Source organism: Macrosteles quadrilineatus, unplaced genomic scaffold, assembly GCF_028750875.1.
Source record: "Macrosteles quadrilineatus isolate MER2022 unplaced genomic scaffold, UCM_ALF_1.0 Scaffold_7__1_contigs__length_78375512, whole genome shotgun sequence".
NCBI lineage: Eukaryota > Metazoa > Arthropoda > Insecta > Hemiptera > Cicadellidae > Macrosteles > Macrosteles quadrilineatus.
The window spans coordinates 61,289,317-61,316,633 of record NW_026542600.1 but is presented as its reverse complement, the minus strand read 5'-3'; the positions used below and the strand labels follow the sequence as shown (position 1 = coordinate 61,316,633).

Below are 27,317 nucleotides of genomic sequence, written 5' to 3'. Positions count from 1 at the left end.
TGTACCTACATTTATAACAACATTTCACCTTACACTAATAACATTTGGATGAAAAAAAACTTTTCTATAGCAGCAAACAAACCTAAGTAGGCCTACTCGTCATTTAAAAGCTAAATAAATACCTATGTCTTGTTTATGGAACTATTTTAGTATGAATCCAATTAGAAAAATTAAAATTTACTTAGTCTGCAGTAATTAGTTTGCAGTTCTGCTACGTAGGGGGTATTTGAATTCAAGCTCGGGTTTGCCCCAATTTGACCATTAATTGATAAAGACTTGTAAATAAAATAACATTTATTCTGTTATAGAAGACATGGAGGGTGAGGCAAATCCAATATTGCCTGTCGAAGAACAAGATTCGATTGCAGACTTTATCGAACTTATCGACAGTATCGATCTTGCAAAACTAAGTAACCAAGGGAACGAGTGCTGTTCACTCCCTTCTGATCTTCAACAATTGTCTCTAGCCGGACCTTCATGTTCAAATTCGACATCTGAGGGGGTAAAAGGGAACGAGGGCTGTTCACTCCCTTCTGATCTTCAACAATTGTCTCTAGCCGGACCTTCATGTTCAAATTCGACATCTGAGGGGGTAAAAGGGAACGAGGGCTGTTCACTCCCTTCTGATCTTCAACAATTGTCTCTAGCCGGACCTTCATGTTCAAATTCGACATCTGAGGGGGTTGTGTGGTTTAGTGCTGGAAAAGAGGCGGATTTACAACAAAAGGAAAAAAGAACGTACCCGCCAGCTCGAAAGCAACCGATAAGGGTGGGTTTAACAATCTTCAATAATCTGTAGACTAAGAATACAATGCATAATGGCATAGGTACATTGTAAATATTGCAGTTTGGACAGTGCAAGTGACAATAATACTGACTTGTTGGATAGATTTATTTCTAAAAATTATACATAAAGTACAAGGCAAAAGTCACCAAAACTAAATATATAAAACATAAAAACTAAAACTAGAAAGTTATAAATGAAAATACAAACTTCTGGAGGTACATATTATATAAATTAATTGTAATTATTTACAAATGAAGACACCTTGTAGAATTCTTTAGTAGGCCTAACTAAAAATTCCCTCAACCGATGCTTAAATCCTTTGTAATTGTTTCAGCTTTTATTGAATTAGGAAGTAAATTGAAAACCATTGAGGTCTAAGTGTACCATTGAATGTTTCCTCTGTGTCTTACTTCTCTGTGGAATCAATTTACAAACTTTATTTATGCTCATCTTTACTGTAACTTCGGCTTTACAAAAAAATTACATGAAAATGTTTGTATTTGAGTTTTATGCGAAGCAGCTAAAATAACCCATGTTTCAGCTTAAAAGCGTGCCGCTGTTAGGCACTTTTAGCTACTCAAGAAATGTCCGGCCATTGTTTACTTCTTGTTATTAACCATGACATCGGCTCACACCCTAGCAGCTTCTTTCTATAGTCATAGACTGGTGTGTGTATGTTAGGTTGTTTGAAGTTCATATGAGCCAAAGCTCTGTCACACTCTCAAGGTTTTAATCTGTACCAAGAAATAATATAAATAGAAAGAGCAGTGTTGCCTGTGATATGAGATCGATACGTGAGGTTCAATGTAAAAGGGTACCTCACCATTAAATCTCTAATAGTCAGGTGCTTGCCATGTTTTCAGAATCACACACACAATAACCCCAGGCTACTTATCTGTCCAAACAACCTTCCCCTCAAGGTCATACCCCTAAAACGCAACTAGCCCGAGGGTGATGAAGACTCTTAAACAATTTGTGACGTATATAACTAGTTATAGATAAATGCTTCTTGAACCTGTGTTGTTCTACAATTTATAAAATTATTGGAAGAATTGCATAGCTTTATCTCAGCTATGTAGTATTAAAAAGAAGGTATTTATTTCAACAAACAACTTCTAAGAATTAAAGTGTTGATGTTCATGTGTTAATGTTTTTTAGTAGTTATACAAAAACTACAAAAAAAAAAAAATGAAATGAAATGTTCAGTATTTATTGATGTAAAACAAATTTTACCTGAATATAAATTATTTGATTTTCAGGTAAGCCAAAGGATAAAAAAAAAACCAGATGTATTGACGTACGATTGCAGCACGGACAACGGCTATATATGGCCAGAAAGAAAATTGGCAGGGCTTTATGCTGGATGCGTTGTACTTGGCACTGAAAACATGGAAGGTTTGCAACGATATGTGCCTGAAAAAAAAGAAAAGCATATTAAAAGACAGCTCAACTTGTGGAAAGCAATTGGTGAACAAGCAACAAAAGATCAAGTATTAGGAGAGTCTGATGTTGAGCCAGCCTTTGATATAGAAAAAGTAAAGAACCTGGATGAATGGATTGAATATTTCCATAAAAATAAAAGTAATGCATTTGATAAGAATATATTTTCGGATTATTTTTTGTTGTTTGCTGAATATGGAGATCTACCTTCCAAAGAAGAATGTGGAGGAGTAGACCCCAGGTAATATTAGGCCTAGTTTTTTAATCTGTTATGGAATAGACATGCTAAGTTTTTTTTATATGATAATAATTGGAGTCAATTAATTTAGCACTATGTTAGTGGCCTTTGTGTTTTTAAGAAATTAGCACATTTAAGCTTGTCTTTTATATGTTTCATAAAGGTAAACAGAAAAAAAGTGCCTTGTCCTTTTTTAAGTACAGATTTCCATGATTTGATGAAGCAAAGTTTACTCTATAGTTCTATCGGACTTAGGCCTATATTACAGTTCCACAATGTTTTAATGTTAAGATTATGAGAAATCATTCTTTGTTCAAAAATCCTTGTAGGATGTAGCCTTGACTTATCTAAATGTAGGAAAACAACCAGTGGCGTTGCAAGGGGAAAGGGGATGGATTCACCCAGGCACCAGCTTAGGCCCGGTTCACACGAGTGACTTTCCTAGCTGACTAGGCTAAAGCTAGGTAAGCCCGACTGGGTAGTGGACCACAGGATCACATGAGCGACATGTCCCCGTACTAGATGAAAATATCGTTATCAAAACCTCTGGGATCCATCACGTGTGCACAATGAGAACAAAGGGAAGAATGCGAACAGCAGCGAAACTACCCGATCGCTCGTGTGAACGCTCGTATAAAGCTACGTCAGGGTGTCTACCAATCAGGAAAACCGGAATTGTACTTAATTTTTTACTGGCCATAAAATGTACCACAATTGTCCTTAAATGCCAGACTATGTCCTTAAATTTTTAATGGGCAATAATTTTATCGATTGCTAGTTGGTTAGGAGCACATACAAGGTTTATCAGATGTTTGTTTAGTTTACATTTTCAGAAATTTATTACTAGGATAATTGTGCAATAAAAGACCATTAGAAGCTCAAACCCATTAATATTTTATCACCACAATCAAGTGTCAAGTCAAGTACTTCCAAGAACCATTGTGAAAATAGCTTAGTTCATAACAATTTTATCACTTTTATTCCTTTACAACTTCCATTATTTATTACTTGGGTAATTATTATGAGATCCCAATCCTATTTAATCATGGAAATAATAGTTTTATTATAATGGCTGTTTCACTTCTTACTTGTACTTTTATCTTCTTGAACATTCAATTTGCCGCTGGCCATTGCCTACTGTCATAAAACTGTTTATGGTTTCATATTAAACTTGTAACTAATCTACAGTATTATTTTGTAAGTTAAAACAATTTTTTATGGATATTACTTTTAATTGACAAAACCACAAGCATTGTTGTTTGCATTAATTGTAGCAGGCCTCTACTTGGTCTCAAATCATGTCATTGCATTTTCTGTATCTTTGTCTTATATTGTTGGCTGTTCAGGTTTTGTGACAGGTAGCAGAGTGAAACAACGAAAATGCGCTACGAATAAATAATTTATGACAAAGCAAATAATTTGTAGCTTCTGACTTGCTGTATAGTTTATCTATTTAATAAAATAAGTTATTGGGGAACATAGCCTCCCAAGCAGGCTATGGGGCAAGGCGACGCAGAACAGAACTTTACATGACCGACCGAAATGAATTTAGAATTTAGACTAACTAGACTGAGTGCTCCCTGTCCATCGCCCAGAGTTGGGCGTGGAGGGGAACCAGCCAATCACGTTGCGGCTATGCCGCGTGACGTCAGTGCTAACACTGGATAGTGCTGCTGCCTAACGATCAATCGGGGCGTTAGGTAAACTGTAGCTGCGCATTAACTGATTTCATCGAGCGACTTGCTGAGCTGTATCAGCAAATTCCAGCTATGCGCGTTACACTTTCCGAGAACGTTGGCCCGGCCTAGCGCTGAGCCATGCTGATGGAATATTCCATGGTGAGGCAACTGGCTGACGCAAAAAGTTGGGAGGTTAACAATCCAATATTACAGACCCTCCTTTTATATTTGAAATAAAGCAAAGCTTTTGTGACGGTACTGACAAGAGTTTCTTGAGGGTGTAGCAAAAACCTCCCCAACTGATATGTATTGGGTCTGGGAATTTTTGGGGCCGTCACAGTTTCAATGTTTTTGTTTCCCATATTTATTTATTGTGTTATATGCTTTAAGCAATCTAAATCTTATGAACTAGAATGATGATGGTGACTTTGCTGCTATTATAACCTCATTGTTTGTTACTCAGTTGATATAGCCCCCCCTAAATAATTAGGTCCAGGCCTGGGTATTTTTATTCTTTGAAAGAGCTGTAGAATATACTAAGAAAATGTAATTGATCCCAATAACTTTGCAAATTAAAAGACAATAATCTTTCTCTGTCCGTGCTTACTGGTAGCCGCTTACCATACCGATTTTGTACCGAGAACAGAGGTACAATATATGTATTAAAGATTTGTTTCAAAAGTAGTCGAGAACTTAACGTTGTGCTAGGGCGAATCATGCCTAACTAACCCACATAGATCGGATATGATATGATAATGTATCCATGACCGATCGAGATATTCAGGATTTTGTTGCTATTGCGGTAGACGATGATTGGGTTTCTCTGTTACACTAAAGCTTTACCCAAAGTAAATGTTTGCTCATTTCAATAAATTTCTAACTCTTGTCTATTATTACCTACTTACTTTTCTCTCTGGTACAACTACAGTGAAGAACAAGATTAATACAGTTTGACAAATCAGGAAAATATATTCGGTAATCTGTGCGACAACGGTTACGACAAAGTGTCCTTAAATGTACGGGAATTGTCCATGAATTTTTTATCCAGAATCCAGTAAACACCCTGTACGTGTACTGCTACACCGCTCGACTGGGTGACTGGGTAACTGCCACGAGTGACTGGGAAGCGAGGCCCGACTGGGTTTTGGGACACCAAGCTCGATCACGGCTATTTAGTCGGCGTCCTACGCTCGTGTGAACGGCTCCATTTGATCCTGTGGTCCGCTATCCAGTCGGGCTTACCTTACCTGTCACAGCCTAGTCGGCTAGGTATGTCGCTCGTGTGAACCGGGCCTTAGTGTGAGGTAGTACAAGTGAAAGCAGTGAAACTAGCATTAAAATTTCTTGTTATTTTTAAAAAAAGTACCTTTTTTTAGAAAATGAAAATACCCAGCCTCCCTCTATTCTCCTAAAATACAACTAAAAGTAAAGCCCTTAATCCAGGTGCCAAAAGATGTTGATACGTCAGTGTAATGACGCCAATGCTTGGTTTTTGAGTCAAAGTTAAAGACATGCTATTTAAATCTACTTCAATCAAATATCTGTATGTATGTACATTGTTAATAATAGCCTAATTGCATCCAAAAATTATTTGTTGCGTTGCGTTAAATTGATTCTAGACACAAGGAAAGAACCTGCATAGCACTTTCAATTTAATTTTCTACTTGTTGAGAGGTTTTTTTCCTGTAAAGAAAAACTATTCATTTGGTTGCTAAATAAAACTGATGACTGTTACAATATTCACTTTATTATAAAACTACATTTTATCTTGTAGGCTTACAACAAACAACTTATGACAGATGTTACATAACTCCAGATTGACTAACAACATGACACTAAAGTTATTCTCATTTAACAGTGTTGTCACTATACAGCATTATATTACAATCATTAAAACAACAAGTTGAGGTTGATATAGGCCTACTAAGCGGTTATTTTCTATACTCACCTTCAATTTTAAGTCCTTCCAAAAATTTATATGAAATGTTCCAAGAGTCACAGCTCATTGCAGTTGGCCTACTTAAAATTGCTTTAAAAAATCAGTTATCCTTTATCGTTAAACTGTAAATAAATACAACACTGGTTTTAAATAAAAAAACTTTCTTTTTTTAGCGAATTTCCCCTATAGGGAATAAGCTATTTACTACTCTATCTACCTAAAAGAAATTTCTTATGTAACTTTACCGAATGGTTTAAAAAAAGGAACTGTTTACAAGTGCATAAGTTAGGCCTATTAAATTTTGTAAGACAGTATAAGTTACAACAAAAAATGTATAGGCTAGACCTATAAGAAAATAAATAACTAACATTGCAAACATTAAGATCCTAAATATTATTATTATTAGCATGGATGACGTTCAACAGCCGTTGAGTTGGCGATCTGGTAATCATGACGTCACGTGATGGATGATGATATATCATTGGTAGTAGTTATCATTGATTCCTTATATTGGCCTACACTCGCCAACCCTTCTTAACTTCTAAACTTCTAACAAAACACTTTTTTAACTTGTTAAACTTGTAGCCTATATACACATGCCTTACTGCCAAACACACAAAATTTTCAAGGTTAAGGTGACCTAGAGAAATTTCTGCTGGTTACCATCAATTGCTCGAGTAGGCGATCCATTTTGTTGGTATTGCTTCTCCCCTATTTTGTTGGCATTGCCTCTCCCCTATTTTGTTGGTATTGCCTTCTCCCCATAAGTGCTAAGGTAGATTTGTGTTTACGAACATAGTATACGCTCCACTAAACCACATTGTTGTGGGCTGTATGTTGCCGTTAATTCATGCCTGATGCCATGTTTGGTACAGTAGGCCAATTCTTCAAATGAATTGGAAGTAAATTCTTTGCTGTTACCAGTTCTTAGCTGCTTGCCTCTCCCACGATAGTTATATCTGAAACTCCCTTGTAGGCCTACATAATACTTTGAGTCTGAGGTTTGGAAGATATAAAATGCTGTGTACTACCAAGGCGTATGAAAGAAGGTGTGTGCATAGTGACGTCACGTGCGTACGACGGCCCTGAAGGGACATTCCAGTTTCTTTTTGTCTTTCATTCTCTTCGACTTTTATCTCGAAGTACTTCGACTTTATTCTCAAAGTACTTCGACATTATTCTCGAAGTACTTCGACTTTATTCTCGAAGTACTTCGACATTATTCTCGAAGTACTTCGACTTTATTCTCGAAGTACTTCGACATTATTCTCGCTCGAAGTACTTCGACTTTAATCTCGAAGTACTTCGACTTTATTCTCGAATGTGCTTATTATAGTTTGTTATAATTTTACGGCAACCACAACCCAACTAACTGTTGATGTAGGGGTGTTTCTGCTGTAGACATATTTTTGATAAGAATTGGCAGATAGAAAGGGGTTTGAGCTTTAGGACACATAATGGAATATGACATTAATGAACTGATTGAACAATATTTTAGTTTGGGCCTTCAACAGCATGAAATGCTTGCAATTATTTTATTGAAGCATAACATTTGCATAAGTGAGCGGACACTTAAAAGGTATACCAAGAAGCTCGGACTTCATAGAAGGAAACACTTTTCTGATATTGACTCTGTCAAGGATTTTATTAAGTCTGAGTGCGACAGAGACGAAAGACAGTGGAGACAGCAGACAGAGAAAGAATCAGAAACAGAAACAGAATAGGGAATGACCGTATTCGTATTGAAGTTGAGTTGAAGTAAAACTAGTAGACTAGATAGAAATGTCGAAGTACTTCGAGAAAAAAGTCGAACTACTTCGAGAAAAAAGTCGAAGTAAAATGAAAGACAAAAAGAAACTGAGTGTCCCTTCAGGGCCGTCGTACGTGCGAGCAAAACGTGTTTTATTTTACCAAATCATATGTTTTCTTGTAATTCCCCAAATACATTCGAATGACAATCATTACGAATTAGCATTGAATATATAACACTATTTAGGTTTTATATATCCAATATAGAGTTGTATTAAACATAGAATATACTGTAGTACTGTTAACAATATACCAGGTAGTCTAGAACATTTGATAGTACCATTTAATCGAAAAACAGTAAAGCAGTAAATACTTGATACGAATACTTTGATACTTGATACCCTTGCTCAAATCCATCCGTGGGTTCGCTCTAACTCGCGATTTTTTAGGTAACCATTTATAAATAGTTTTTACTATAGTACCTTTTTTACAGCTCTTACATTTTATGTTTGATATCATTAAAATCCTCTGATTTAAGATAGCCTTAGCGGAAAATAAGTACTTACAAATTAAATGACTTTTATTTACAACAAGATATGTGTTTACTTTTTTTTAACACAAAGTTTTTATTCAAACTCCAAAAATGGGCAGTTCGAAATATTTTTTGACTGCCCAAGCACCAATCTTGCAGAGTATAACATTTTAACTTCCGCGATAATATCCTTCGATTATCTCAGCATCCATGACTAAAGGCCTATTTGTGATTGCGGCTACATCTCTGATCATATCTTAATCGCGGCGAGATTTATCATGATTTTCCGTATCGCGGCAACAGCCGTGATGATTTCTGGCGATTGCGGTGACGTCCTGTATGTATTCGTTATCGTTTGCTGCAGTCACGATTTTCCACTTCGCAAAACGAGAGAGGCTATTCGGTAAGCTTCTAGTAAATTTTTAAATTTATTAAGAAAAACCATAGTCCGAGGGGTTCCCCTACGGGTTTAGTTGTTTAGTGCTTGGGTTTAGTGTATGTCATAAACTCGCTACAACTTAAGCTATATATCGCTTTGTGCTGGTTTTGTTAAATAAATGTAAATAGAATCTTGTCAATTTATTTGCAACTATTTATTTTCCACTAAGGCTACTTAAATGAGAGATTTGCAATTATATAAAACATAAGTAGGAGCTACAAAAAGAAAAGATATTATATTATATGACTGGGACGAGTGGCGTCGTCCTGTAATCCAGCTACTAGGAGGTCACGAATTGTGAGTAATTATAGGAATGCACTGTGGATGCGATGCTACCTGGTGTGGATTAACGTCCGCACTAGTGAGTACTACGACTATCCGCAGTACTATCCTAATAATTAGACCAATTCGTTAATTACGAGGAAAAAATGTGGTTCGGATTCCACAATAAACTGTAGGTCCCTTAGTTGCCATTAGCTGTATGGGCTATTAATTAACAGCTGTGTCTAAGGAACATGTCGGCCTTAGTCACTAACAAGACTACAAGATCGCGCCACTCATCCTTCACTCATATTTGGGTTAAAATACGCACATAGTGGCGTCCCCATCTTAAATAATTGATAATTGATAATAATAATTAAAAACTATTGGTATATGGTCAGCTGAAAATATATTGCCTGTTAGGCAGCCACAGTTAGTCACTGCTTTACTATTTTTCGATTAAAAGGTATTCACTATCAAAATGTTATACACTACCACCATTGAATAGGACTGAATAGTAGGACTGCTGTCGGTGGACACGGTCATACCGATGATGACGGAGGGTGAGGACTATTGGACCTGTGTGTCACATTACATCCAGAGTATTCTCCGCGCCAAGAAGTTCGACCTCGACCGGGATGCGGTGTAGGTCATAAAGAATCAAAATGCCAGAAACGGTGCGAGCCCTGAGGGCTTAGGTCACATGTTGGCCTGACTTGAAGTAATGTGACAAACAATTCCAGGTCTGTGTCCAACAGAGTAGAGGGGGTTTTTTAGTGAGTAGTCTGGTAATTTCAGGAGTCTCACACTACAGGCTGGCTACCTGTGTGCGTAAAAGCATTTTCCCTCCTCCCCCTAAAAAAAAAAAAAAAAAAAAAAAAAAATTGAAACACCATTGAATATACTATATAACACTACTACAGTATATTCAATACTGAATACAACACTATATCTATATTTATAAAAGAGGAAGTTTGTATATATATATATATATTTGAACGTTAGGGACTCCAAAACCGCTTGACAGATTGTAATGAAACTTTCAGGCATTATTAAGCATTATTCAAGGATGGTTTGGGTGAAATTTGGTGCAGATCTGTCAAAAGGGCTCTGCCCCAGTGGCTCTGGAGTTTCCCATGCAACCTTATGAGTCTTTGACTTATTTCCTTGCGCTCCTAGGGGGAGCATAGGGCCTCGACGAACACTCTCCAGCGGTCCCTTTGGTTGGCCAGCTCTTTTGCCCTAGCCCATGTCATGCCCTGACTATTTAACTCCTTCTCCACAGTCCGCCTCCACGTGGTTCTTGGTCTCCCTCTTCTATTTCCCTGTGGGTTCCATTCCAGGGCTTGTCTCGCTACTGTATCTTGTGGTTGCCGAAGAATATGCCCAATCCATCTCCATTTTCTCCTATTTATTTGAATAGCAAAATGCTCCTGGGTGCACCACACCCTGAGAATGGTTCGTAAACATTTATTAACCCAAGTCTGCAGTTTGCGTGTGCTCGTGTTTGTCACCTTCCATGTCTCACAGCCAAAAAGGAGGACAGACTTAACGTTTGAGTTAAAGATCCTGAGTTCAGTATTTATTCTTATTTCAGAGCTTCTCCAAACTGGCCTCAGCTGGGCAAATGCAGCTCTTGGTTTAATCAAGCGGTTTTCCATGTCCCAATCGGCACCTCCTCCTTCAGTCACCATACTGCCCAAATAACAAAATTCATTGGCCGCTCAATATCATCCTCTCCTGTTCTGAGGGGAGTGTTGTTCCGGTTATTTAACCTCATTTCCTTGGGTTTTCTGGCATTTATTTTCAGGCCCACTTGCTGTGCTTCTACTCTTAGGTCATTTTTTAGCTTCTATATCTCTGAACCTTATGAGTACTGATATTTAAATGGAATAAAATAATCTTAACAGCTGTTTCAACTAAACAATTTGATTCCATGATGATCACTAGCATTAAAAGGTTACAAAATGTACCAAAAGGGTACAGCACTATTAATTTTCTAAATTAATGACTACAGTTGATAATTTCAACCAAGCAGCTGTGAGACAAAATTAGAACTGTCAAAGTAGGATTGTTTATGTTTTAAATTTAATAAATAATTTTTGATAGTGTGTGTGAATAAGGTTTTAAGTGCGTAATTACAGTCCAACCTTGGTATAACGAATCTGAAGGGACCAAACTGAATATTTGTTATATCAAGGATTTTGTTAAAATGAGGTTCGTTATATTGAGGTTAGGTTTGCAGGAATTTCGCAACCAGGAGGTTCAGAACCAGCGTCAGTCAATATAGGTCGGGATTGACCTCATTAAAACACAATTAAGGTAGCATAGGCTACAATACTTTACAGTAAAGTGTTTACATTGTAAAGTAGAACCACAATTATCTGGGGTAATAAAGGGGACAGATCTTTAATATTGCACAATCATGACATTTCTAGTCATTGACCTTGGTACAGGTTACAAACTGTAAGTTGAAAATCACAGCTTAATCTAACCCTCCTAAAACCTAGCCAAACACTATTGTATAGTCATAAACCGCGTAAAAAACAAAACAAAACAGTAGAGAGATTTGTAAGCTACTGCTCGTGATAGGCCGGTAGGCTACTTACAGTAGAGTACTGATTTATCACAACAGAGGAATCTCAATATTAACAATCATCAACTAAAGGATTGGTGTTGCTAGTTGAAATAAATTGTATTGAAAATACAAATGATTGATTGCGTCGTCATCAGCAGGCCCGGTCTGGCCAGGGCGGCTGGTCGGCGATCCCCGAGGGCCTCCGGCTCAAGCCAAAAGCCAAAAAATCAATTTAAAAAAAATTAGTTATAATAAAATAATATTTTGTTTAACTGTTTCACAGCGACGTAGTCTTGCAAAAACAATTTTTAATAAGCAATACTCTTTTTTTAATTGAATTACAGTTAGGGGTAGCCCCTAAGTACAGTGATAGTCACTCGGTACTAGAGGATAGTCACCGATCTCACTGTAACGCACCGTGCGAATCAGCTTAGCGCCCAGCGGTCCGCGGTAGTGACGAGACATTGCCGTGCCGGCGGGTCTTCGATATGTCTGGTGTCTGGACTCAAGCAGACAGCTTAGCGCTTGTACTAGTATAGCGATGGGACAACCGACTGGAAAAAACTATCGACTAGTCAATTTGTCAATCGGTTGTTTTTAAAACCAGTGTGTTTTTTTTCAGTCAAATGAAAAACCGAGAGAATTCCACTACAACAACAACTGGTGGCGTTTAATCGGTGCAGTGGTTTCAGTCATTGCAAAGAAAATTATCGAATATAATTTTACTTTAAACATTGGAGTTTTCCCGCTTGATTCCTATTGTTCGTTGTCATTTGCATTAATATTTTGTTACTTTGGTATAAAACGTAATAGAATGACAACATTTACAATTAATTAAAATTTTTTAGTTTATTACATGACTGCAAGATTTAAATTATTCAGTAGGCCTAATGTCTCTAACTCAGTATAACAAATATTCCTATTTATTTGTTACCTGGTTTTTAAAACAGATTTTACTACAGGCATTAAAATCTAAATCATTATATAAAACACAGTGTCTTGGCAATTTTATATTTTTTTAAACAACAAAAATAAATGCAATTACATTTTATGTATCATCCCTAAAAACTGTTCCCAATTCCTATCCGTCAGTTTATCTACAACTGATTTTATTCGACCAGTCAGCCTCTCAACACCAAAAGGTCGAGTATGGTGTTACGACTAGTTTAATCACCGACGACTGTTTCCAGTCATTCCTACGTAGTGGGTTATGACGTATTGTTTGAAAGATTATTAACACGTGAATCGTTCAGTTTATTAAATGAAACGTGTGCACCCAAGTGGCGCAAGTAAAATAAAAATGGATAGGAAATATTTCCAAATAAAAACAAATTAAAGTCAAACTGTTTGAACTTATGGTTAGCAGGTTAGCTGATTTCAGTTCCGGTTCTGCTATGAGCAATGAGAAGTTGCAAACAGGCAGGCGGAAATCATCAGAAGTTTTTTGTAAGCCTTACAACGTTTAAATTAAAATACTTTTGATTATTTCTGTTTGTCTTTGTTGCTGAAGTACAACTATGGAGTAAAGTGTGTGATAAACAGTAAATGTGGTCCATTCATAGATGTATTCAAAATTCAAAAGTGGTACGTGATATGCTTTTTTACCATGTATGGCAAAACTCCAAGAACTCGGTTTTGGTCTTACTGTATTTTTAAATTGAAGACTTAGAACAATTTTAAGAATAGGCCTTTAAATTTTATGGCAGCTGTAGAGGTGAATAGAAATACGAGCAAATTTTATATCAAATTTAAATTGATTGATACCTTGGAATTAAATTTATAAATACAAAGATTTTAATTTATGGAGATTTAGCAATTATTAATTTAATCAAAATTGTCAAAAACTTTTAATCATTTAAAACCACATTAGGCCCCTTTTATGAACCTGCGGCATGCAGCAAACATATATGCTAACTAATTGTTGCCGTGAGAGCACCCCATGGTCCTTGTTTTATATCTGGCTGGGGGCCTCAAATCAACATCTAGCCGAGGGCCTCCAATGGAGCCAGACCGGGCCTGGTCATCAGTCCTCTCCTCAGAGAATGAAATCAAATCAGTCATCAGTATGTCACATAGCGTGCAGCGACAGCAGCAGCAGACAAAGATGTGTAAAACGGAGCAGACGAATATTAGCGCAAGCGATGACGTAACCTTTCCATTTCATTTGATAAAGAAACAGATTTTCTCATAACAATAATGGGGTGGGGGTTTTGTTATATCGAGGGGAAGACGTAGGCAATTCGTTAAGTAGAGGTTAAATTTCGCTATGTAGAGGTTCTGACAATGATAAATTCGTTATATTGAGGTGTCTTATTTCAGCCGAAATAAGCCGTTGTTATGGTTTGTTCGTTATGTAGAGATAAAATATACATTCTGTCTTATGGAGAGTTCTAGGGGATTTAAACAAATTTGTTATATCAAGGAGTTCGTAATATCGAGGTTCGTTATATCAAGGTTAGACTGTAATTCATTAACTTATTGACTTTCTATTTTCTAGGTTCCAAAATGTTTATAAAAACCTATTGAATTTTATGGTTTATTTCCAAAAAATGTCTGGGAAACGAAAGTAACGAATATTTTAAGTTAATACTTTTAGTGGATTACCAAAAATTTAGGTCTTTGGGAAATTACAAGAAAACATATGATTTGGCAAAATAAAACACGTTTTGCTTGCACGTGACGTCACTATGCACACACCTTCTTTCATACGCCTTGGTGTACTACCACACCTTAAGCAATTAGGACTAGGTCTAGGTCTGGATTGCCATAACCTACACTGAATATACAATCATTTGACAAAGTTTTATTAGCTGTACCTGAAATTAGGCTAGAGTTTTGTAGCTTGGGTTCTACATCCAGTAATTTACTTTTAACATAGTCTAATGTTAACTTAGAGCTTGTTGTTTATAAAACCGTTATAACAGAGTCAAACCTTTTAGGTATGGTTAGCATCAAATGGCAGACCTTGTCGACTTCATAGAGCTTGTCATCTTCATAGTTGATTCAAAATCCCTAATTAGAGTAAAACTTTACAATGTGGTCTTGTAGTTTCTTATCCTCACTACACTTTAAGGACAACAAATAATTGTCTTCTAACGAATGGTTTAGACAAAGCACTTTTTCCTCTCTATTATGTTTTTAAGACAGGCAAACATGTTATACCGTGTTTCGCAACCTTTCAAATTCAAATACTCCAAATGTATATCCGCCACACATTGTACAGTAATGGACATTGCTTTGGCTTCTTTAGATTCGTGTTCAATTAGGGCCTTTCATTTTTGACAAATCATCTTCTGATTTCCTCTCTAGAGAAATTTCCTTGAAAATTTTCTCTGCTAAGAAACATTTAACCCCAAACTCCCAATTAGAAAGCTAGAAGACATCTTCATAAATTTTCTTCTTTTCAATTGGGCTTTACTTTATGTATCTCTTCATTTAATCTTCTGGTCCCATAACCTGTAAAGAGAAACTATTTATTTGGTTGCTAAATGAAACTGATGACTGTTACAATATAAACTTTATTATAAAACTACATTTTATCTTGTAGGCCTACTTATGACAGATGTTACATACAGGCGTTGCTTGGTGAAATTTCGTGGGGGGGGGGGGATGGAGAAGCCTCAATTTTGCCAACTGCTTAGTATAGATTTCCCAACTATTTGTTTTAAGACAAAAATTTCTGTACTATTAAAAAACTCTACAAATTATTATACTACACTGCAGTCATACTCAATTCAGTATTTATTCACTTCTATTGACAAAACATAACTAGTTTAACATTAATTTAAAATTACTTAATTAAAAATACAACTTTAACTTCTACCAATTAATTCATAACAAAATTTTATGACCAAAAAACTTGAATAAGTATTGTTTCAGATCCAATAAACTGTACAAACCATTGTCATTGTGGTAGCAGATGTAGCAGTGTTAAGGGATATAAAATAGGCCTAGTACAAATTATGTGTAGTACCTATAGAAAATACCACAGTGTAGGAATAAAAAAAATCAAACTTAGACGTCAAACTCAAACATAAAATTTTAGGTTATGTTTTCCACGTAGATCTGTTTCAGAGTGATTAGTTGATTAATTTGTGTAAATCCTTAATTAGGAATGATATATGACTTTTGTAGATTTTTAAAATGTATTCGGAGAATTAACATTTCATTTAAGTTACGGTATTAAAAATCTGTTTTAAACTGAAGCGCTATATCGCTTGAACTTTCAAACTCTCAGTCTTTCAGACGAATCATCAACACAGGACAGGATCAGGGTAGCCAACATACGTCCAACAAGGAAAAAAATTTCTCGCTAACGAAATTCCAACAAACTACCGCTAATTGATTATTCATTTCTTAAATAAAACGTGTTTAGCTTAAGATGTTTAGGCCTAATCAAAGTTAAATGCAAGTTGAAGAAACATCAAGTTTATTTGTTCAAGTCAAAGAAATTTTAATCTTTGATGGATTTTCGCAAATATTTATTTTTTATTTTGTTAAAAAATATATTTTTCTTGTATATTCCTCGACTTCCCAACCGTCCCAACTCGTGGCGAGTAAATTCCCAACTTTTCTCATTTCTAGGTTCTGAGGGGGGAGGTTCCCCTCTACCCTCCCAAGGAAACGCCCCTGGTTACATGAATCCAGATTGATTAAAAAACATGACCCTAAAGTTATTCTTATTTAACAGTGTTGCCACTCTACAGCATAATACAATCAATAATACAACAAGTTGAGGTTGATATACATAGTAAGAGGCAGTTATTTTCAAGAATACTCTGAAATCATTTAATATGTGACATTTCAACATCCCAACCATTTCTTTGGGGGATATGATATTATCTGACCAATTGTGTATGCTTAATCTCTTGTGTACAGGTTATAAAGACATTTTGGTGTTTAAATGTTGCAGGGATATGTACCGATACCTCCATTGTATGCTAAATGGTATTCCTTTCTATGGATTGGATGACTTAACCAAAAGAGTGATCCTGAAGTGTATTAAGAATGTAAAGAAAACACTTAATAATCCTGAATTGATTGAAAGATTGAGCAAGCAACTTAATGACCTACCAACGGAGCCCGATGTAAAAAAGTTTGGCAAGACATATTCTAGAGAGGTATGGTTAAAATTATGCCTTTAGCAGTTGTTGTATAAACATATGTGTGGCTATAGTTAGTTGTACTGTTGTTTGAAGAGCTCAGAGTGAAGTTGGAATAGATTTTCTCCATTTTTAACGAGACGTTACTTCAGTGAGTCAAAAGGGTCTTAATAATAACAGCTTAGCTGTTAGCCACTCAAATCACCTGAAAGGTCTTTTATATTTCTTGTAGATTTTTAACCCCTATTAATATTTCCATTCAAATAAAAACTAAAAAGTGTTGTCTACTAGGTTTTCCTTTGAATAAATGAATAGTTAGTTGTGCCAATAATCAACAAACCTATAGTTCAGTGAATTGGTTTTTAATAGCAAACAGAATGTATACCTAGTGTATCAGTAAAAAAAAAAAAAAAAATTAAACGTCATGAAACTTTATCTACAGGTTTATTTCTTGCGCGACTTAGACTACCTAAGGAATTCAATCCCTGGCATCTCCATAAATATTTCAGACGTTTAAGCCACTTACCCTTATAAATATTCAGTGTAAGTGCTCCATGTTAAACCCTCTCATAACCCTCCAACTGGCAGCGTGACTATAATAGTCGCGGTAGGTAGTTTCTGTAGTGGCAGAGAAAATAGTGGCATTTTACAAGGCTTTGGTTAACTCCAAATAAATTGTTAAAATATTTGTAAAATGGAATAATTGTTATACCCTCATGTAAAACTGATGAAAAACTGCACTAAAGTGGTGATTACAAATAATACAAAAAAAACATATATATATATGTATTAAAAAACCAAATTTGTCAACTCTACTAGGACCCCAACAATTAAAGCAATTTTTTTTGTGAAGAGGTACCAAGATTTGTAAGATTTGTAGTTCTGTAAAAAGTTACAAGACTCCTGGCACTTCCATCACCTGTAACGGTCGGTACCTCTGTTACTTTGGGTGACGTAGCTCAGGATTAAAACTCAGAACTTGCTTACAGTACCCATACTTAAATAAAACCCAAAACGATACAAAGAACACAAAGATAAAACAACAAACAAAAAGGTAGAGTAGACTGGAACTGTATAAATCATTTAAGGTAAATGCACCAGTAGCTGACAGTGCTCCAGAAGCTGACAGTTTGAGTTTCTTTCTATTATAATGTGGTCTCTTAAAAATATGTACACATGATTGCATTGTTGTTAGAAGAACATATGTTTATTCTTGATTTGTTTACAAACAAATCAGTGAAATTTAGCCCATTCTCGCTGAATGGTGGTGGTTTGAAAGCGACCCTGTCTGTACACATCACATTTAGTCGATTCCCTTGATAAAATTGTTAAGAAGGTAAGTTTGGTTGTTTGTCATTTCGCTAAATTTCTTAAATAGTATTAATGATTAGGCTCATTATTTTTATCAATTATACCTTTGTTGACAATTTCATGATAAAATTGGGGTGTTAGGGGTTTTGGATTTAAAATTATATCAATGTCAGGCTTCGGTACACAAAAGCCATACAAGTTCCACTAGCTGACAGGGGATATTTGCTACTTGCAAGATGAGAGTACATAAAAGAACATGTTTTTAGCAGTCTAAACCCATTCTGCATTAACCTAATGAATAGTTAATGTTTAATTTTATGTGTTTGCTTTCACACATTTTAATTTTTTAATTAATAAGCCAAATTATCTTTAAAAAATGTATATATATTTTTTTTAAATATACCGGTATATAAAATATATTTTTTTAATGTAAATATTTTTTATTTTAAAATATGTAAAATAAATTTTCTTAATAACGTTTTACATGATTTTATAATTTAATTATTAAGTTAGATTTTATTCGTCTTATAAATTATAAAACCCTTAGTTAGGTTTAGCAGCTAGTACATTTATAGTTCCAGTGTCAGCTACTGGGACAACTGACAGTCAGCTACTGGTACAAGCACTTTTTTCACTGTCAGCCACTGGGACACGTACAAAGGTTGAATTAAGCTTAAAAATGTTATAAAATATATTTAAAAAACCCTTTTGTATGACAAATTTGAAAACTACACTAAATTTAGAATCACATAAAATCCGTAATATCTCTTTAGTTCCTATTTATTCGAAACCACGGATTATTAAGTGCGTATAGTTTCTTATACTGTCAGCTACTGGTGCGTTTACCTTAGTTTAAAAAATGAGACCCCAATTTGGAAAAGACTCTAAACCCTAAATTTTAAAACCCTTAAAATTGTCTTACCTTCCCCTAGCAGAAGGACCCTGTCCTCTGGTGCACCACACTCAACACTACACACAAAACTGACCCCCTGATCAAGTGCACTGGCCTTAAAGCCACAGCCTTATGTAGGTCAACACAACAAGTCATTGTTTAACAACACTACTAGCCTACTCACACAACATTGTCAAATCCTCCTCCCATTACATTTGAATAACAAAATGTTTTTCTAGAAAAATATAAAGATTTATAAAAGTCATGAATATTTATTGTAATGATCATTTTCCATGAACAACTCTTACTTCATTTTGATCTCCAATGTTATTGCCTTTACAAAAATGTGTAATTTCACTACATTTATTGAGAACACAGTTATTAGATTTTTGTTTTAAATTCTGTAGCAAAAAATCATGAAATTTGCCATTTTTTGTTTTAAGGTCGTAACTTTCTAAAACAAAATGGTAGTTTAAATCTTTTTACATTTCCATGTAGGGCAATAAATTCCAAATATTTTGTATATCTTGAATTTCACATAAAGAGCTTTTGGTTCATGCTGCAAAGTTTTACCTTAAAAATTTCAAAATTCAAAAAACACTAATTATTCATTTTTTTCTATCTAATGTCAATACATACTGTTCTAAGTTGCCTATTTATTTTGTTACAATTTTCAAATTTATCATTTGTTTGATTTGTATTGTGATGATTATTACGAACATTCAAGTATACCTTTCAATAGGTTTGCTCTGTTGGTTTAATTGATATGGATTTCCAAAAATATGACTGCAAAATCGCCAAAAATGCCTTGCTACTACAGAGTTGGCCCATTGTCAGTTGGAGGGTTAAGACAATTTCTTGGTTAAAACATCGGCATGTAGCTTATCAATCTGGTTATTGTGAAGTACTGTCTTATACTGTTGTTTTTTTTTTTGTTTTTAGCGAATTTCCCCTATAGGGAATAAGCTATTACCGTAGCACTCATGGTAAGACCTGGACCCGGGACAGATTTACTTTTTCGTTTTGAGGTCCCTAGAGACCAAAAACACCGTTCAAACAACAGCACATCCGTTCAAATTCATATATATATATATTTATATATGTGTCCGTTAGCGCGATAACTCGAGCAAAAATCATCCGATTTTGATGAAATTTGGTACAAACGTGTAAACCTACGTTTATGCAAACGAGTTCGCGAACCAGCATGATCGGACTATGGGAACAGGGGTTTATGGGGGGTTTTATGGGATAAAAATTGGTTTTTCCCATTTTTTACACTAAAAACTTAAAATTTAGCAATTTCTTTCCAAACCATTTTGTAGAGCTTAAAAAACAAATAATTTAGTATATTGAAGCGTTATTATGCGCCTAATGGTTACGGAGAAAATTCCAAAAATCTGTAAATTTAAAATTCCCATGTTATTCTTATGGAGAATAAGTAAACTGTTGTAGTTTGCTTGTTTATGAACATATTTTGATCAAATTTGGAAAATGCATTAATTTCGTACTAAACTATTACATTTTACAAAAAAAACACCTTTTTACCCTCCCTGTTGCAGCAAACCTAAGTACTCGTTAAACTAATGTTAATTTAAATCCTAGGGAATAAATGTGATATTTTTAAGGAGAAATTTTAGTGTAAATCCAATCAGGTAAATGGAAATTCGCTTAGTCTGCAGGTTTGCTGCGGCGGGGGTATTTTATAAAAACGCCTTCCATCGTGTTTTTATTTATATTAAAACTGATACAATAAACTTTTGATCGTTATATGATGTGTGGTATAAAAAAAACAAAAAACTGGTCTGGTCCTGAAGGCCTAAATATTGCCAAGTCTTGACCACTTAACATCTTAGTTCGGCTACAGCCTTCGTTCGTGTCGGATGGTGTAGTGCCAGAATAATGGGTAGGGGTATAAATGAGCAACGTATTGACATGAAATCTTTTGTGATGTTTTTCAAGGTTTCAGAACAAATTTCCATTTGTGAATGCTTTCGTTTAAGCGTGAGGATTTAGGGCACCATTTTAGAACACACTTATCTCATTGTTAAAAAGATTGTGTAATATCACAGAAAACATATTACTATAACCCAGAATGCCAACCCCGTGGTAAAAAGCATTAAGTGTTTTGAGAGAGCTTTGCCTATCAATCGTAGGCAGCGCCACCAGCGTTGCCATGCACTCAGCATAGCAATGCTGGTGGCGCTGCCTACGGTTGACAGGCAAAGCTCGCTCAAAACACTTAATGCTTTTTACCATGTGGTTGGCATTCTGGGTTATAGTAGTATGTTTTCTGTGGTAATATTTTTCAAGCTGATTCTTTGTCAATTCCAACAGTCGAAGCAGCTGCACGGATACCCAGACAATCTTGACAGATAGTATAGTTTTTCATTGATTTTATCTATTTTTTAAAGTTGAAGTTGAATGACATCCTGGGTGCAGATTGATTTCTTATCTCCCATCTTTGAATCGTTTATGTCTCAAAAACCCATGTATGTGACATCCATTGATCCTCGTGCACTTGTAAGGGTGAATAATTCTCTTGTTAGTTTTACATTGAGATGTTGCTCAATCAATAAATTGATTAGTTATTACTTAAAACTGATTCATGCCATAAAAGATTGACTTTAATTCAATTGAATTGTGTGACATGAACTTAAGCTGTAGCCGATCTTAGCAACCAAGTATTGTTCGAACCGGCCGGAATGTGAAGAAGGGCTTTCGGGTGACTCCCTAAATATTATGACAATTAGCCTTCCAACGTTAGAAACCCTTGCCGACAGACCGCCACTGCCCACCACTGCTCGAGAGAACACCATTACCGCAACGATACGTTGAATAGTTGTCAATAGGTCTCGATGGCGTAGTGGATAGCGCACCGGGCTGATAATTCCCCCAAGTACAAACAGTGTGTCCAGCCAATCGGGAAAACTGGTAATTGTACTTGAACAGGGTGTCCACATTCTGGAAAGACATAGCTGTATAATGTAGAATTTGCGAAATATATTTTTGTTATAATTTTTTAATTATTTAAGATACAACTTTGTACCTAATAACCTTTTCTATTGGTCATATTTTTTTATTAAAACGACGTTTTGACCGATGTCCCATCTCGTACCGTTCTCGAGAGAGTCGTTTCAATGAATAGCACGTTCCGCCATCTCTGTACCCCTCCCCCAAAGTTCTCGACCACCTGAAAAGTAGGCGATATGTGTATTTTTTATAACTACAGTCCCGTATTACAACTATCAGCGAAGATATTTTATATTACTTCTTTGCGACACTCACAAATTAATTCTACTTTTGGAAAAAAACTATACACGAATAGTCTATTTTTACATATTTTATACAATAACTTGTTTTATTTTAGAGATACGTCCTCGGACCTGATAACCATTATTGTAGTCCATATTCATAGGATTACAACGACGTTTTAACCGATTTTCTGTCTTTTACCGTTTTCGAAATATCAGCGTTTTAACACACAGTGCCCCCGCCATGTTTGCCCCCTCCCCTCCACCTTATCGACCACTTTTGAATATTAAAATAATCCTCAGTCCATATTACAATAATCAGCAATAACATTGCGTACTACTTTCATGCATGCTCAAACCCCCTCAGCTCCTGGACTATTGCTAGAAAAGTAGAAATGATCACGGGCGTTGCAGTAAACAAGAGAAATCATTATGAATTTCAGGGCAATTACAAGATGATTACAGGTGTGACAGCAATCGCAATAATAGTCACCGGTGTCAGTCAAGGGTGTTGGGTATTACTGCTGGAGATGATCGCAGACATAACGATCGTGTGGGATAATCACAGGTGCTATCGCTATCAGAGTATATCATCACAGTTATTACCCTGATTGTAAGAAATAATCAAAGGTTTTGCATGATCGCCGGATAGATACAATCATGTTGCTGGGATCAAAATACATCATAATGTGTGCTGCCATGACCGTGAGAAACTATTATGGATTTTGCCGCAATGGCAAGTGATCAAAAAATTGTAGCATGCACGGGAAATCATCCCAAAATTTTGTGGCGATTTTAAGATACCATCACGGATGTCCAACATTACAAGAAATCATCACAAACGTTGCCACGATTGCAGATTACAAATTTATCATAATCAAAAAATTTGACCACCCATGTGGTAGAATTCAACATAAAAAACACAATTAACTTTGAGTCTGCTTCCAACCCTGCCTGCGCCGGACTAAATTAAGAAATATTATTTATTATGATAGCGCCATCTAAATGTTTGTGTATTCATACAATTTTAATGTTTTTTGTGTTCGTGTCATCCGTGTTTTTAATTGTGGTTTTGGCGAGTTGAAAGCTTTGAAAATGTTGTCTTCGCAACGATACATGTAAGCTGATGAGCAATATTAATAGTTGGACTATTTGACGGAGGTATGCAAAACCTATTATGGTCTTAACAATATAATCTAGGGGCCAGAAACATGAATTTTAATGGTTCTAGCAGGTATGAACAAGTAGCCTAGACGTTTTAGTTATTTTGAGCAGCAAATTTTGTCCTAGAAAATTTGTTTTTTGAATTTTGAAAACCTGGAATTGTCCTTGAATTATTTTGATAGGGCGCTGGGCAACCTGATAAATCTTGTTCTGTAATTAAATTTCTGTGGTCTCAGTCATCAACCGTTACTGATGTCAGGAGTTAGAGGCTAACTGTATAAAGTTTGCCTCAATAAAGAAGGATTCTCATTTAATTTCATTTTTCATTTCATATTCATCTCCAGTTGAGGAAATTGTATGGGCTTAGGAAATGCCTGTAAGGGGTGGATGGAGTTCTTAGGCAGTTTTAAATATTTGCACAACATAGTGCATGGATTAGGCTGGCCGGCTTAGTTAGTTCTTGCCTGCAGATTGCAGTAGGATTGTCAATTTGATAGTAAACTACTATAGGCTGTCGAGGACTATAAGTAAACCCTGGTAGACTTAACACGCTTCTCAGCTTACAAATTTAAAAAAAAAATTGATCACTGTCCCAGTTTAAACTGATAACATTCGCTGCCAGCCTCCTTGTGCAAACATGTTCAGAATTCTGTGAACACTCTAAACCTAAACCACTATGCACATTTTATATGTCTACATACTTTTATGGAATCTATCAGCTGGCCATGGATTGCAACAGGGATTAACATCCTTCCCACTGAAACTTATGTTATGATTTCTTACATTATGATGAGACTAATAGTCACATAAGGGTAGAAACCGGCTAAAATAGAAAAGAACAAAACATTGGTCTCAGATTTGAACTATCTCTCACGGCTCCGTCTGATTTGTGATTGGTGTATTGTGATTGTCACCAATATTTAAATTTAGATGACTTATAACATTATTTATAACGTAACTTCTACAAAATAAAATAAAAAAACCAATATTTCAATTTGATTTTACTTATATTTTATATTGGAGTCATTAAAATGTTAGTATCCACTTTTACTTAACACTAATTGTAACTTGTATGTTTTACCATTAGTTGTATTCTGCCAAGTACATTGTGATTGTGTATTTTTCAGCCAAAGACTGATGAACAAAAATTGCAAAAGTTGCTCTCCCATCCAGATTTCAACCCACTCAATCTTCCTACTAAGGAGCCTGTTCCAGAAATCATTCCAGATAATGGAGAAGGAGAAGAAGAAGAAGAAGAAGAAGAAGAAGAGGTGATTGAGATTGACCTCACAAAAGACTAAATATATTGTGTTATTTTGTTTGAATGTATTTTGATAGATTAATAACTGCTAAAGAGATGAGCCATAATTTAGTTCAAATATAAGTATGATCTCATCTGTTTATCATACTTGATGTTTTTGACACATCTATTTAAATTCACACACTACCAAGTCACTCATTGCTAACAGTGTCTTTAGTAGTAAACATGCTTGTATGTTATGGACTAAAAAACATCTGTAAAATTAATCTTTATTTTGTGTGTATGTATTTTGCTAGATTAATAAGTGCTAAGGAGATGAGCCTTGATTTAGTTCATGTTAAGTATGATCTTATCTGCTTATCATACTTGATATTTTAGACACATCTAAAGGGCCAAACATAAACTTTTCTAAACAATGGAAGGCCCAATGTATGTGTGTATTGTTAGGTTTTTTTATTTAATTGTTCTCAACATTTCACCTTTTTAGATTTTGTAAAGAAGTATGGGTTGCGTATTTCGATAATGTTGATAGTAACACATTCACACACTACCAAGTCACTCGTAGCTAAACATGTTACAGTGTCTTTAGTAGTAAACATGCTTGTATGTTACGGACTTAAAAAACATCTGTAAAATTAATCTTTATTTTGTGTGTATGTATTTTGCTAGATTAATAAGTGCTAAGGAGATGAGCCTTGATTTAGTTCATGTTAAGTATGATCTTATCTGCTTATCATACTTGATATTTTAGACACATCTAAAGGGCCAAACATAAACTTTTCTAAACAATGGAAGGCCCAATGTATGTGTGTATTGTTAGGTTTTTTTATTTAATTGTTCTCAACATTTCACCTTTTTAGATTTTGTAAAGAAGTATGGGTTGCGTATTTCGATAATGTTGATAGTAACACATTCACACACTACCAAGTCACTCGTAGCTAAACATGTTACAGTGTCTTTAGTAGTAAACATGCTTGTATGTTACGGACTTAAAAAACATCTGTAAAATTAATCTTTATTTTGTGTGTATGTATTTTGCTAGATTAATAAGTGCTAAGGAGATGAGCCTTGATTTAGTTCATGTTAAGTATGATCTTATCTGCTTATCATACTTGATATTTTAGACACATCTAAAGGGCCAAACATAAACTTTTCTAAACAATGGAAGGCCCAATGTATGTGTGTATTGTTAGGTTTTTTTATTTAATTGTTCTCAACATTTCACCTTTTTAGATTTTGTAAAGAAGTATGGGTTGTGTATTTCGATAATGTTGATAGTAACACATTCACACACTACCAAGTCACTCGTAGCTAAACATGTTACAGTGTCTTTAGTAGTAAACATGCTTGTATGTTACGGACTTAAAAAACATCTGTAAAATTAATCTTTATTTTGTGTGTATGTATTTTGCTAGATTAATAAGTGCTAAGGAGATGAGCCTTGATTTAGTTCATGTTAAGTATGATCTTATCTGCTTATCATAATTGATGTTTTAGACACATCTAAATGGCCAAACATAAACTTTTCTAAACAATGGAAGGCCCAATGTATGTGTGTATTGTTAGGTTTTTTTTATTTAATTGTTCTCATCATTTCACCTTTTTAGGTTTTGTTTGAAAAAAAGTATGGGTTGTGTATTTTGATAATGTTGATAGTAACACATTCACACACTACCAAGTCACTCGTAGCTCGTATGTTACAGTGTCTTTAGTAGTAAACATGCTTGTATGTATGTTTTAGAGTAAAAGACATTCGTACAATTAACTATCCATCATAGGCTATATACTTGTTGCTAAACATGTTACAGTGTCTTTAGTAGTAAACATGCTTGTATGTATGTTTTAGATTAAAAGACATCTGTACAATTAACTATCCATCATAGGCTATATGAAGAGTAATTTTATAAATACAACTTAATTTTCAAATATTACGTGTATAGAATTTAGTTGCAATCATGTCCTTCAATCCCACATCCACCCAACCTGTTTAAACAGCCCAATATCGGAGATCAAACCCTGGCGCTATCATTCATATTCAACTCAGTTTTGTGTCTGGCACTGAAGAGCACACATGGGATACCCCACTTCACTACTTTAGTAATTTTTAATATGGATAGGACCATTGGACTTGCAATTTTTCCAACACAAATTTGATTTCAATTTTTTTAAATGTATTTAGTAATTTTTAATATGAACACAACCATTGGACTTGCAATTTTTCCAATTCTACGTTCCAGACTATTTCAATTCAGTCCTTTGTTCCACCAACAAGCTGTTTTACTTTGTCCCACAACAGCGTATTGAATTTATTTACTTTACTGAAATCACTCATTATCCAGCATAGTTGCAGGGAATATCTGTGTCAGAAGAAGGTAATTCTTCCATTACTTTTAACTCAAGAGGGTAAAGTGAGTCAATGCCTGCATAGTGCATAACTGCTGGTACTCCTGATATCCCATAGTGCATTTATTTTACTGAATTTCAAACATCCATTGACGTTGAGCTAATGTTTACATTATTAATACGTTCAAGTACAAGAAGATTGAAGAGTTAACTATTTAAGAATTATACTGGTGTGTATTCTTATTCTTAGAATTATTATTATTTCATCAGCAGAAAGTCAACTTGTATCATTACAATGAATAGTCATCACTTTGACTTGTTTCGTCGGTTGTTGTTGAAATTGACTTGTTT

The 27,317-nt window shown here is 35.1% G+C and overlaps 1 protein-coding gene across 1 annotated transcript in view; it reads left to right on the top strand.

Moving 5' to 3' along the window:
* The window catches only part of LOC128998783 (uncharacterized), a 28,919-nt gene extending 2,394 nt beyond the window's left edge, over window positions 1-26,525 (top strand). Inside the window, exons 2-5 of the mRNA XM_054425136.1 lie at window positions 309-769; window positions 2,047-2,468; window positions 16,555-16,762; window positions 24,490-26,525. Coding sequence (XP_054281111.1) covers window positions 314-769; window positions 2,047-2,468; window positions 16,555-16,762; window positions 24,490-24,663 — 1,260 coding nt within the window. The 5' untranslated portion in view covers window positions 309-313 and the 3' untranslated portion in view covers window positions 24,664-26,525. The remainder of the gene's footprint in view (window positions 1-308; window positions 770-2,046; window positions 2,469-16,554; window positions 16,763-24,489) is intronic.
* The last annotated feature ends 792 nt before the right edge of the window (window positions 26,526-27,317 follow it).